This window comes from Procambarus clarkii, chromosome 43, assembly GCF_040958095.1.
Source record: "Procambarus clarkii isolate CNS0578487 chromosome 43, FALCON_Pclarkii_2.0, whole genome shotgun sequence".
NCBI lineage: Eukaryota > Metazoa > Arthropoda > Malacostraca > Decapoda > Cambaridae > Procambarus > Procambarus clarkii.
The window spans coordinates 7173314-7188282 of record NC_091192.1 but is presented as its reverse complement, the minus strand read 5'-3'; the positions used below and the strand labels follow the sequence as shown (position 1 = coordinate 7188282).

Sequence of the window (14969 nt, the reverse complement as noted above, 5' to 3'; positions counted from 1 at the left end):
AGATTTGGGGGCAATAGTGAGGCTGTGGACAGATTTGGGGGCAATAGTGAGACTGTGGACAGATTTGGGGGCAATAGTGAGGCTGTGGACAGATTTGGGGGCAATAGTGAGGCTGTGGACAGATTTGGGGGCAATAGTGAGGCTGTGGACAGATTTGGGGCAATAGTGAGGCTGTGGGCAGATTTGGGGGCAATAGTGAGGCTGTGGACAGATTTGGGGGCAATAGTGAGGCTGTGGACAGATTTGGGGGAAATAGTGAGGCTGTGGACAGATTTGGGGGAAATAGTGAGGCTGTGGACAGATTTGTGGGAAATAGTGAGGGTGCGGACAGATAGAGGGGTGATAGTGAGCGGTGTGGACAGATACAGAGGTGATGGTGAGGGTGCAGAGAGACACATGATTAATGGTGAGGTTGTGGACAGTCATGGAAGTGCCATGATGCCAGAATGAAAAAATATTGAATTCCAAATGAATTCTAAATGATTTCAATTGGAATTAATTATTTACTACAAAAGAAAAAGCTCTGCTGATTTAATACTTATAAACTGCCCCAATAAGCAATACAACTCCTCTCCAAAATACAAACATGGTATACCAATTTACCTGCCTTAATGAAGGATGTCACTGTCGATCTACGTAGATTGGTATGACCGCCACAAAGCTATCAAGAAGACTACCCTGCCTTCTACAAGTTGGTGCCCCTAGACACCATATACAAAGTGTGCATAACACAACACTCACTAGGATCATGCTAGTAGATAATACAACAATCCTAACAATCCTGGCATCCACCACTGACCAGAGAAGACTGTAAATACTGGAAGCTATATTCATAAAAGAAAAAAGACTCACCCTAAATGGGTCTCTAGGGGGCCAGCAAACCAAAACAGACAACTGCTGATTTCAAAGGAGACTAAAGCCTCTCATCAACACTATTTGCAGGTCACTGGTTATATCTCAGTGGATGCCTTGTTGGTTGACCTGTTTCCTTGGTCACCTGTTCCAAAGTTCACATTTCTCAGGTTGTCTGCCATTCTCATTATGTCTGTCCAGCCTGTGGCCCACCCTTAGACCCATAATGTTCGCAAATACTGTACACGTCTTTGGCCGTGGTCATCTTCAACATGTCCTGGGCCGATATTAGGGCTTGGGGGTTTTAGCTTTCTAACAGCATTCTGGCAGCTCAATGTTCCTGGTTCCAGTTGGTTGTGTTTTGCTTTGGGCATATCTCCCGGTCTGGGTTCTCTTCATCCTAGTGCTTCTTTTCCTTCCTGGTAAGTCCCATTTTTGTTTTCTGTGGTTAGTTAGATTCAGACAGCTACCAGGGAGCTCCCTCCAGAACCCCAGCATTGAAAGTAATGAAATGCATCTTTCTGGAAGAGCCTCGGTGGCTCCCTGATTTCCTCACTCCTTCCAGGTTTGCTAACTTGTCATTGGGTTGTTCATCAGCTCCAGATCCCGAGATGTTGAGCTGGCTGAGGGTACGGGTGGTCGTAATTGGTACTAAAGAGTTTCAAGCTAGTTTCAGTGAATCCCTTATTCCATGTGAATCATTTGCAAATGTGTTTGACAGTTTCAAGCCTTTATTTTTTGTGAACCCTCCAGTTGCCTGTAAATTTTTCACAGATTTTCTAGAAGATTTTTCTAATGGGGTGGCAGAGTGTTACAAGTTCCCAGCACCTCTGTGAGGGAGCCAGGTTCTTGCTCTCATTTCAGGTAGGCAAAATAGATCTTTCCCAACTGACATGATCTGTCAATATGAAGCCTCAGAGAGTCACCAGGGCTCCTCCAGAAAGAGATGTTTAATTACAGTGGTACCTCGGAATGCGATTGTCCCTGTATGCGAGGTTTTCGGATGGCGAGGTGTATTTACTCCAAAAATTTGTCTCGGAAGGCGATGGTTACTTCGGGAGGCGAGTTTGGACGCGAGTTTGTTGATACGCGTACAGCCGACCTAGCGCGCGGTGGTTCGGCGATCGTCGCCCCTCCGCCCCGCCGCCCCTCAGTTTATTATTGTCTCGCGCTCAGTGACTACCCCACATCAATTCTTCTCGCGGATTTTCAGTGTTTTGTTGGATTTTTGGTGATTTGTCTATACAATTTGTTATTATATATCTCACCATGGGTCCCAAGAAAGCCAGTGGTAAGGATAAAGGCCAGAAAGCTCATGTGAGGATGACAATAGAGGAGAAACAAGAGATCATTCGGAAGCATGAGAACGGTACACGTGTTGTTGAACTTTGTAGGCAGTACAACAAAGCCACATCAACAATATGCACTATACTTAAGAAGAAAAATAAGATTATGGGTGCTAAAGTGGCAAAAGAAGTAAGAACATTAACGGCACAAAGACCACAAATACTTGAAGAAGTGGAAAAGTTGTTATTAATTTGGATACACGACAAGGAGTTGAGGGGTGATAGTGTTTCGGAGGCCATTATTTGTGAGAAAGCCAGGGTGTTGCACGAAGACCTTCTAAAGAATACCCCTGCAACGAGTGATGCAGATAAGAAAGAGTTTAAGGCAAGCAGGGGCTGGTTTGAAAAATTTAGAAAGAGAAGTGGTATCCATAGTGTTACAAGGCATGGGGTTATGTGATGTGATTATGGAAGGGGACTCCCCTTCCAAACAGTAACTCCTCTCCTCCTCCCCCCTCCTCACCATCTTCCATACGCCTACAGCACTCGACAGCAAGGTAAGTAATAACTGGAACACAGTTTTGTAGGTTTATTTAGATGAATTAGGTAAATTAGGTATAAAAATTTAGTTTGATGTGGGGTTTTTGGGGTAGTCAGGAACGGATTAATTCATTTCCCTTTATTTCTTATGGGGAAATTAACTTCGGAATGCAAGTTTTCGGAAGGCGAGGTGTCTCCAGGAACGGATTAAACTCTTATTCTGAGGTATGCCTGTACATTCAAATGCTGGGTTTATTGTAGAGTAATGCTATGGCTTGTACTATAACACATTATGCTTTTTTCTAAATTAGTGTTCAAATTTCAGAGTGGTTGTTTGCTTCATTTTTATGCAAGAGGATTATATAAGTAACACCTGAAGAGTTTGATAGGCACAGTTACAGATTTTTGGGGTAGCTGCCCAAGATATATATTTTATTAAGTTTATTTTCATAGCAGAATAGTTCATATTAGCTCTTTTTATTATGTTAGTATTAACCCTCAAACCGCGCATATCATATATAAATGATATCAGTGACAAAACCGAAACCGTGCACATGATTTATATATGATTTCGTGTCTAGCGCTATAATTTAAACGCCACGCCTGGGATAGGGGCAGCTATAGTACAGCCACGACCGATAGTTGCCAGATGCCACCTAGAAAAAAAATCCAGGCCAACATTCTTAGGTGTTACAGCGTCAGTATTAAGCAAGCCACCAAGGCTGGCGCACGCAGCACGAGCTCACAGCACCGCTGTTCAGCTTGTGACCACAGCATCGCCTACAAATACCATAATATAAATGATACTGCTATTATTTAGCAGTGATAGTATTACTGAAGCCCCCTGACTGTGATAAAACTGACCAGGATTCTGATAATAGCAGGATTGTGGTGATACTTAGCGCTGTGCTCCATGGAGGGAGGAGTAAGGCTGTAGGAGGGAGGGTTGTGGCGTCGTTTTCTGACTGTGTGTGGTCACCATTTATTGACTGCACTCACCATACCAGCTTAGTGGTTCACCATGGTGAACACAAATGTAGATACTTATATATAACGTGTGTATAGTGTGAGGATAACAGCGAGTGGAGTAGGTTGGGAGCCGCCATTTTGGTGAGGGAGGAGCGTCGTCTGCACGACTTGGCATGTTGTTTACTGATGGCCACTATGATCTTTGGGCACCATACCAGCTTATTTGTTCAGGTATGGTGAATAAAACAGGTAGATACTTATATATAATGTGTGTATATAGCGTAATAACACCACAAACAATATTGTTGGAGGACAAATATTAGTGCGTCTGGCCTTGAGGGCGGCCGCCGATCAGCTGACTGTGTGAGTAGCTTCATCTTTGTGCCTTTACTCACCATATAAGCTTAGATGTACAGTTATGGTGAACAAAACATGTAACTACGTATATATAACGTCTGTGTATAGTGAATAAATACAGAAAGAGTATTGTGGGAGGTGAATGAGGGCGAGGGAGGTGGTGTTGAGGGAGGGAGTGACAGCGAGTGGCTCGCTGGTGTTTGGCGGTCACTCCTCGTTGCTTTTTTACTCACAAGACCAACTTAGTAGTTCGTTATGGTGTACAAAACATGCAAATACTTATATATAACCTGTGTATATAGTGTAACAACAGCAAAACTATTTGTTTATTGTTTTATGAACATAATAATTGAATCACTAATATGCACACCATAATTTTAAGTACAGTGATGGTTCACACATTTTATAATATAAATATACCACAATTCACTGTATGGAATAATATTACTGCAAAAAAACTAAGAAAAAATCAATCAGAGACATTGAAATAATTAGGTAATAATATATTTGTTGCAACTGCCGTCTGACAGCTCAGGCGGAGTAGAGCTCGTCTGGCGAAGGCTCTGCCAACGCCCCATTTTTGCCACACTTCCCTACCCTATTGCGGCTAAAATATGCCACCTACGATTTTTTTATTTTTTCCGTGACCAGGGAACAAAAATGAACACTTCTATAAGACGAAAGAATTTTTTGAATTTTTTTTTTTTTGTTGCGCCTGTGGGTGTGAATTCCATTTTGGCCCCTAGCAGTTTGAGGGTTAAAGATAACCTCTTTGTCATTTCTTAAGAAAAAACTCTAATCCTGTTCTTCTCACATTTATTTTATTCGTTGACTGAAGGATGCCAGTAGCAAGCCATGTATTTAGCCTTTTGGTGGTAACTTCCTTAGTTATCATGGGACATTGCGTGTTGTAGAGGCTCTGTGTTTTATCAAGAAATTTGTGTACACCTATGTTCATGTTCATGTTTCTGAGTTCAGAGTTCTGGGACACTGAGTTCAGTGTCCCAGTTTATGTTGTCAACAACAACAAACCAGCATTGAATGTAATGAAACGCCATTTTCTGGGTGAGCCCCGGAGGCTCCCTGGAGCTTATCGGGCTAATGTATGTTATATTAGACCAGAACATTAGCTAAGGAGTTCAGACCTACCAGGGACCAGCACCAGAACCTGGCCCCTTCAGAGAGGTTTCAGGGAGCAATGGCCCTGGAAAACCCTCTTGTGGTTGGGATTTTCCTTATCTGCCATCGACCGGGGTTAGCACTCAGAAAGGTAGGCATAAAACAAACCCCACATGGTAAAAAACTAAAACAAAAAAACGAACAGAGAGGTAGAAACTCCCTACAATCCCAAGGAAACAAACAAACAAGCAAACATCACATTTTACTGCCACGCCAATCGTCCGAGCAGCCCTCCCCACTCCGAGTGGGGAAGGGGGGAGCCCCGGACCTACCGGGCCGGCTGCGTAGCATCAGTTCAGAACTAAGCTTCAACCAATGCGAAAAAACCGCCGACCGATGGGAGGGAGGGTTGCCAAGGAGCCTCATGGCCTCACCCAGAAAATGGCGTTTCATTACATTCAACGCTGGTTTTCTGTTGGGAGCCCCTATGGCTCCCTGGAGCTTCATACCCAAATAGAAGGAAAAGAAAGGGCTGACCCGGGAGGCGGCCGCCACAAACTCCGCAACGCGAAGCCGAGACAACTGGCTGCAACCTGCAACCCAAGGCAACAAGAACGCATAGGAGCAGACGCGCATAAAGCATAGGCGGCCAAGAACCTGTACGAGCCTCAAATCCCTGCACCCGAAAAGAGCCCTAGACGTCACCAACACAGCAGCAAAAGCTGCAAACGTCCGAACAGCACGGGCACAAGGACAGACCGCAGGCTGGAAGACTTAAAAACTCTGCGGACGACCTAGGAGACCCAAGCTCTGAAACAGGGAACGAGGGGAACCGGACCAACCCAAAGCACATCCCCAGACACAGTACGCAGGTAACGGCAAAAAAGCGCAACCGGACAATACAGGACGCTCCCCCGGCCGAACCAATCAAGCATCAATAACCCAAGAACCCCTCCAGAAAGCAGCAGTCTCCAGAAGGATGGAGAAAGGCTGCAAACATACAAACCTACCACCAGTACCAAAGAGCAGAAACCTGAATCAAAGGGGCTACCCCAAACTAAGGAGAAGATAAAAAGGCGCCCCTGATCGAAGACCAGGACAGCTCACGCGAAACATGAGCAGGCGAGAGGTGAAGCAAAACACGAGAAAGCATACGAAACAGGGTAGATGTAACGTCCACCCTGAACGCAAGCCGGAGCGGCTCTGCCAGCGCCGCACAAAACGAGGCGACAGTAAGAAACATAAAAAAACTGTAGTCCTGAAAACCCAAGAAAGGACAAGACAACCTGATACGAAAGAGAAGACATCCTACGAAGAGCAAGAAAAAGTGCATAAAAACACCAGGAATGTCATACTGTCGCCGAGACGAAGCTTGCAGGTGGGACACCATCAACAAAGCCACCTGATAGCCACAGAGATGGTGATACTCGCATCAAAATACCAGACATGAAGAGCCGAGGAGAAGGCCGAACCAGTCACGTACACGACCGGTCCGACCTACTGAAAGAGGCGGAGCCGCAGGAAAACGCCTCGAGTTCGGACATCTATGAAAAAGCGTCTGAAAATAAAGCTGGGCCAGCCACCAAGGGACCATAAGGACTACTCTCGTGGGAATGGACTCCAACCAAGACAGAACCCGAAGCAACAGCTAGACCTGGAGAAGAGGAACAGGTACCCCCACCTCGACCAGTCCTGCCGAAAGGCATCCACCGTGAACGCCTCGCAAGCGGGTAAGGGCGCCACATAGAAAGGGCGACGCCTAGACCACGCCAACTCGAAGACGTCCATGGCCAGGAGTCCATACGTCCGGCAGAGCCAACGAAATGAGTCGGCAACGACTGGCCAATCCGCGAACAGAGGAATGAACCGAGTCAGCTGTCCGCCAAGACACAGGACACATGCCGGACATGAACCTCACGGTTAGCCAAACCCCGAGAATCCAGCAAACGACCCACTATAAGGGACCAACCCAAAAGGTCAAACACCAAAGAAAAACCCTGTGGTTCCGTTAAAGAACTGCCAGAGATCAGTCAGAATGGAGCTGAATGGTAAAGCACCAAGGGATCAAAACCCTCCGAAGTGCAAACTAGACAGCCACAAACTCCCGAACTGTGCTGTTAGCTTGACGGACAGACAGACCCTACCATTCCCCTGCCGACCTGGTGAGCACTGGTCACAATGCCCCAGCCGAGAGATGACCCATCCGTCGACACCTCGAGCGAAGGCTCGGGGAGGTGCCAAGGCACGGAACCCTGAAAACCCCAAAGAGGAAGCTGGTGACGCAGCACCAACACAAGATCCCCGGAGGAACAAACCCTATGATTGTAAGAGAGGCGGAAGGGGAGTCTCCGAAGGAACCAAACAGATGCTAAAGCCAAACCCGACCCCGAGGGCAGACCGGCACATCGAAGTTCAGACTCCCGCACAACTGCTCGAGCAACCGCCGAGCAACCCCGGACCCCCTCATGAACAGCCGAAGATGGGACCACAGCCACAGCAACACTTCTGGAGGGAAAGACAAGGAGCGGCCCAAGAGCCCTAAACAAGGCCCAGCCAGGTCAGAACCCGGGACGGAAACAAATGGAATGGCCTCCGGATCACCAGGAAACCAAACCCGGCGATCAGGAAAGAACCACACCCCTGGCGAGCAGACAAGCGAACCGACTGGGAGCCCACACCAGCCAGTCGTCGAGGTAGGCCAGACACCCAGTTCCAAGCAGACTCAGACAGGGCACCAAGATCCGATAAATATGCGTAAATACACCAAGAGCCAATTACAAAATAGGGAAGGCAACAAAAGCAGCAAGCCTGAAGCCCCACCACCAACTGTGCCAGTCCCAGAAAACTGGAGAGGAACATGCCAAGAATTGACCTGGAGGTCCAGGGCCACCATCCAGGCACCCGGCCCCAACAGAAGCTGGACAGGAGACAACAGACCTCTGATAAGGGCATAGAATCCAGGGCGCAGACTGAAAAAGTCCAGAAGAACCGCAGATTCGACAGGCCCATGTCTGCATAGAGCAGACGGGAACCCCAAAAGGATGGGGCAGATCGACCACGTCCAATGCACCCACAAAGATGACATGACGAAGCGCAAAGGGAAGAAGCCCACCCCGCCAGCCCTGAACCCCAAAAGGTGGAGAAGTCGTCCACCGCAGCCACCAGAGGCCGGAAGACAACCAAAAGCGCCTACTAACTGCGGGACCATGCGAGAGTCAGCAGAGCAAGCTGCTCCCCCAGCGCCCCGTCAACAGAGAAGGGAACAGAGCCCCTTTCAAAAGAAAAAGTATACATACACATATACACATATATACATATATATATTATGTATATAAACATACACATACATATACATAGACACACACACATACGGTATGTTACACACACGTGCGTATACACATGGAAGTGGAAAATATGCTAAAGGAGCTCAGTAAGAACAAAGCAGCTGGCCCAAATGGCGTTTCACCATGGGTTCTGAGAGAATGTGCATCTGAGCTCAGCATTCCACTTCACCTGATCTTTCAGGCATCCCTGTGTACAGGAATCGTAGCAGACGTGTGGAAACAGGCTAACATAGTTCCAATCTACAAAAGTGGCAGCAGGGAAGACCCCCTCAATTATAGACCTGTATCATTGACAAGTGTAATAGTGAAAGTATTGGAAAAACTAATCAAAACTAAATGGGTAGAACACCTGGAGAGAAATGATATAATATCAGACAGACAGTATGGTTTTCGATCTGGAAGAGCCTGTGTATCGAATTTACTCAGTTTCTATGATCGAGTCACAGAGATATTACAGGAAAGAGATGGTTGGGTTGACTGCATCTATCTGGACCTAAAAAAGGCTTTCGAAAGAGTTACTCATAAGAGGTTATTCTGGAAACTGGAAAATATTGGAGGGGTGACAGGTAAGCTTCTAACATGGATGAAAAATTTTCTGACTGATAGAAAAATGAGGGCAGTAATCAGAGGCAATGTATCGGAATGGAGAAATGTCACAAGTGGAGTACCACAGGGTTCAGTTCTTGCACCAGTGATGTTTATTGTCTACATAAATGATCTACCAGTTGGTATACAGAATTATATGAACATGTTTGCTGATGATGCTAAGATAATAGGAAGGATAAGAAATTTAGATGATTGTCATGCCCTTCAAGAAGACCTGGACAAAATAAGTATATGGAGCACCACTTGGCAAATGGAATTTAATGTTAATAAATGTCATGTTATGGAATGTGGAATAGGAGAACATAGACCCAACACAACCTATATATTATGTGAGAAATCTTTAAAGAATTCTGATAAAGAGAGAGATCTAGGGGTGGTTCTAGATAGAAAACTATCACCTGAGGACCACATAAAGAATATTGTGCAAGGAGCCTATGCTATGCTTTCTAATTTCAGAATTGCTTTTAAATACATGGATGGCGATATACTAAAGAAATTGTTCATGACTTTTGTTAGGCCAAAGCTAGAATATGCAGCTGTTGTGTGGTGCCCATATCTTAAGAAGCACAGCAACAAACTGGAAAAGGTGCAGAGACATGCTACTAAGTGGCTCCCAGAACTGAACGGCAAGAGCTACGAGGAGAGGTTAGAGGCATTAAATATGCCAAAACTAGAAGACAGAAGAAAAAGAGGTGATATGATCACTACGTACAAAATAATAACAGGAATTGATAAAATCGACAGGGAAGATTTCCTGAGACCTGGAACTTCAAGAACAAGAGGTCATAGCTTTAAACTAGCTAAACACAGATGCCGAAGAAATATAAGAAAATTCACCTTCGCAAATAGAGTGGAAGACGGTTGGAACAAGTTAAGTGAGAAGGTGGTGGAGGCCAAGACCGTCAGAAGTTTCAAAGCGTTATATGACAAAGAGTACTGGGAAGACGGGACACCACGAGCGTAGCTCTCATCCTGTAACTACACTTAGGTAATTACACTTAGGTAATTACACATGTGCATGTACATGCACATGTGTACACACACACATACACGTGAAAAGAAAATTACAAGCCGCCGACCAGTGGGCAGAGAGCACCACGCCGGCCAGGCGAAGAAGGCAGAAAACTGCATCAAAAGGCCCACCTCAACGACAAAACCCCAACGTCCCAGCAAGACCACAACACGTGGCAAGACCCAAAAAGATCAGTCTGCAAGCCAAGAAGATCCTGGAACCCCAGAAGGCAGAACCGGGTCACACACGAGGAAACAAAGCCCCCTGAACCCACGAAGGGGGCCCAAGAGGAGGAAACCTCCGGAAACGAAACCAAAGAACCCAAAGGAACCCGGAATCGAACCAGGAGGAGCCAAACCACCACATTTGCCAGCGGAGATACACCACAGAAAGGCAAAGCACAGTCCTAGACAGAACCCACAGGGAAATGGTCAAAACAGACCGAAAAACCTAGGGACATGGTGTGGGAGCAAGCATAACAGCCAGGGACACTGTGCCCAAACCCTAGGGCCCAGACCCAAAACAGAAAACGGAAAACCCAGTGTAAAATCAACACTTAGTCGTTCTCAGAGGAACAGGAAGCGGGCAGAAAACACCAGAAAAACTCACCCAAGATGCTCGCTTGCACACCCAGGCGCATGTAAACAAACCGCAATGCCGCCCTGGTGGCCACGCTGGGAAACCGGCAGAAGAAAATGGCCACCAGAACAGAGGACTGTGACAGACACAAAAGATACGAAAACACGCCAGCAAAAGTGGGAAGCAAGCAGAATGGATGGGCGAAAACTCAGCCCAGAAGCAGAAAACCCAAACAGGTTCAAACTGCCCCAGAACTGCTAGCAGGCATCCCCCACAGCCCCGGGAGCCCGCAATAGAGGCCCCGTGGCAGAGCCATCCTCCAAGCCCTCCGCCCTTAAAGAAAAGGAAGAGTCCAGGCGAAAGGCAGCAAGAAAGGGCCGCTGGTAAGACCCAGAAGGCTTGGCAGGGGAAACAGGCTCGAAAACCTCCGTCCCCAACGCAAAAGGGGCAGCCCCCGAAAACCACCCGAGTCTCGGCCCCAACTAAACACCGCCCCGAACCCGAAACCCGCAGACGGTCCGGAGCCAGGAACAGGGAGGGAAAGGGGCGAACAGCACCTAACCAAAACGGGGTGGCCTCGGGGCATCCGAGTGGGAAGCCAACCTAGCGTTTTGCAGCAACCTAACCTAGCTTGCAACACGGAAGCTGCCTGTACTCTGAACAGTAATAACATCAAGAGAGTACTGGAGAACAAGCAGAGAATCTCTATCGCAAGACTCTGGGTCAAGGTGTCAGTGACCCAACAGGCAGCATGACGGAGGTAAAAGTAGCGACTGTCACCTGGAGACAAGGGCACAGCAACCAACGCTCCCGTACAAGACGGGTTGGGACCCAGAAGACACATTCAATGGTCCACTGAGCCCCGACAAGGGTTTCCAGGGCCCGCAGGGTAACAACTACGGGAAGCCCGGGCAAGGTGTTACTAACCGGTTAAACACCCAAAAATAACAAGGGGAAGGTAGAGGACAACACTGAAAACCCCTGTGACGTGTACAATCACGGGGGTCTAGGAGAGGGCCACCAAACACTACCAGTGGAATTATAGCCACACTAGACAGATCCCCACCAGGCAAATGAAAATAAAAACAAAAGAAAAACCCTGCAGAATTACACTGTCTCCAGAGGCAACAGGAACCGGTCGCCGCTTAGGTGGCAGGTCGTGCAACACCTTGCTGCCCTAACCAGCACAATACCAGTCCCTACCCCAGGGCCAAACAAGGGCCCCAAGTCCCAGCTGGCCCCAAGGGCGAGGCAAATGCCGAGCAGCAAGAACCTCTACAGGAATGGTTCCCGAACCCCTCAGGGAAGATAACCCTGTTACACAGGGGCAGTACTCACAAGGTGCTTAGGGAAGGAAGCCCCTAAGCGCATGCAGCTCCAGTACTGATGAGGTACTCCTGGCCACCGCACAACACACGGCAGTGAACGCCACACAAGGCAAACACCGCCTAGGAAACTGAGGCCAGAGAAGCGTCTATCCCAGTTGACATTAGCTTACGAACTGATGCTAGGCACCCCGCACGTTAGGTCCGGGGCTACCCCCTCCACCTCTCTCGGGGCGGGGCGGGGAGGGCTGTGCGGACGATCGGTACGGCAGTAAAATGTGATGTTTGCTTGTTTCCTTGGGATTGTAGGGAGTTTCTACCTCTGTTCGGTTTTTGTTTTAGTTTTTTTACCATGTGGGGTTTGTTTTGTTATGCCTACCTTTCTGGGTGCAAGCACCAGTCGATGGCAGATAAGGAAAACCCCAACCACAAGGGGGTTTTCCAGGGCCATTGCTCCCTGAAACCTCTCTGAAGGGGCCAGGTTCTGGCGCTGGTCCCTGGTAGGTCTGAACTCCTTAGCTATGTCCCAGTCTAATATAACATACATTAGCCCGATAAGCTCCAGGGAGCAGTAGGGGCTCCCCACAGAAAAGTTAATTATGTAGGCTTCATTGTGTAATCCAAAGCAAATCTTCATAGTTTCTAATGGATGGTTAAAAATTAGAAAAAATTTATGGTACTGGTCTATCATACCATCAGTGATTATTTCAAATGTTAGTGGAGATGTGTATTGGAGATGTTTTGTTTATCCAAATGTAGTAAAAAAAGCAGAAGCAAATGTTTGAGTAATTTTAGTGGGTTTTGTGATCATGATTTGCTCAAACTCTGTACTCTTCTCTCTTAATTCAGAATACAAGGGCATTTTAATTAATAAATTAATACAAAATTCTAATTTTTCCCCCATTCACATAATTTCTCGATCAAATTTTGTATTCATCCATCAACATTAACTACAGTAAATATTACATTTTTCATCTAAGGTTAAACCATACAATAATATATTTTCTTTATAAACTGACCAGTCTTAAAGTCATGTATCACCCTGTAAGACTCAATGGTAATATCTGTGAGCCCTGGAATGTTGAGGAGGAACATGCCATCAGAATGCAAGTGTGGCAGGCAGGTGAATGACACCAACTTCTCCTCGGATTCGTAGTTCTGCGACTCGTAGGCAATCGTTCCCAAATTCTGAAACAAGAAAACACTGTAAAAGTCAGAAAAACAAAACAATTAATACACAACAAAAGTTTTATGAGTTCACGTATAAAATGCTTAATAACTTATATCTTATGCTATGATGAAAAGCTGATGCATGAATATGATTTCATTATGGTCTCACAGTTTACTTGGCCTTGTTCATCACTCACAATCAGGGATCCGGGGTTAGTTTCCAATGTGGGATAAAATGGTTGGACACACTTCCTTTCACGTAATGCCTCTGTTCGCCTAACAGTAAATACATATCCAGGAGATAGTTAACTGTTGTAATTACCTAAGTGTAGTTACAGGATGAGAGCTACGCTCGTGGTGTCCCGTCTTCCCAGCACTCTTTGTCATATAACGCTTTGAAACTACTGACGGTCTTGGCCTCCACCACCTTCTCACTTAACTTTTTCCAACCGTCTACGACTCTGTTTGCGAAAGTGAATTTTCTTATATTTCTTCGGAAACTGTGTTTAGCTAGTTTATATCTATGACCTCTTGTTCTTAAACTTCCAGGTCTCAGGAAATCTTCCCTATCGATTTTATCAATTCCTGTTACTATTTTGTATGTAGTGATCATATCACCTTTTTTTCTGTCTTCTAGTTTTGGCATATTTAATGCCTCTAACCTCTCCTCGTAGCTCTTGCCCTTCAGTTCTGGGAGCCACTTAGTAGCATGTCATTGCACCTTTTCCAGTTTGTTGATGTGCTTCTTAAGATATGGGCATCACACAACTGCTGCATATTCTAGCTTTGGCTTAACAAAAGTCGTGAACAATTTCTTTAGTATATCGCCATCCATGTATTTAAAAGCAATTCTGAAGTTAGAAAGCGTGGCATAGGCTCCTCGCACAATATTCTTTATGTGGTCCTTTATTTGTGTGTTGCATCCTGGGGAAGGTCAAGAGTCTGACCTCGTAGGAAATCTCGATAAAAATGTGTGTGTGTGTAATTACCTACCTGTTGACTAGCTGTTGATGATTTCAAGGATCAACATCACCGTGACTCAGTATCTGACCAGGCTTCCTGGTTGCTAGTCTGACCAACCAGGCAGTTCAATGTGGCTGCTCACAGTCTGACATACGAGTCACAGCCTGGTTATGTATCCTTTGAAGGTGATTGTCAAGTTCTCTTTTGAACACTGTGAGAGGTCGGCCAATTAGGTCTGATACATGTAGGGGTGTTAAAGATTTGCGCCTTTGATGTTGATCAAGTTTTCTGTCAGCATGCATTTTGCACCTCTGCTTTTCAATGGTGCTATTCTGCACATCCTTCCATGCCCTTTTTCTGTGGAGAGCCCCTAAGGCTCCCTGGAGCTTATCGGGCTAATGTATGTTATATTAGACCGGGACATTAGCTAAGGAGTTCAGACCAACAATGCAGGGACCAGCGCCAGAACCTGGCCCCTTCAGAGAGGTTTCAGGGAGCAATGGCCCTGGAAAACTCCCTTGTGGTTGGGGTTTTCCTTATCTGCCATCGACCGGGGTTAGGCACCCAGAAAGGTAGGCATAACAAAACAAACCCCACATGGTAAAAAAACTAAAACAAAAAACCGAACAGAGAGGTAGAAACTCCCTACAATCCCAAGGAAACAAGCAAACAAGCAAACATCACACTTCACTGCCGCGCCGATTGTCCGCGCAGCCCTCCCCGCCCCGAGAGGTAGAGGGGGGAGCCCCGGACCTCACCGCGCCGGCTGCCTAGCATCAGTTCGTAAGCTAATGTCAACCGGGATAGACGCTTCTCTGGCCTCAGTTTATTAGGCAGTGTAGCCTTG

General features: G+C 46.5%; 1 protein-coding gene across 3 annotated transcripts in view; it reads right to left on the bottom strand.

Moving 5' to 3' along the window:
- Nucleotides 1–14969, bottom strand: part of LOC123755738 (uncharacterized) — a 136331-nt gene that overhangs the window by 33069 nt on the left and 88293 nt on the right. For all 3 annotated transcript variants that reach the window (XM_045738483.2, XM_045738487.2, XM_069300016.1), the window contains exon 8: nucleotides 13009–13177. In XM_045738483.2, coding sequence (XP_045594439.1) covers nucleotides 13009–13177 — 169 coding nt within the window. The remainder of the gene's footprint in view (nucleotides 1–13008; nucleotides 13178–14969) is intronic.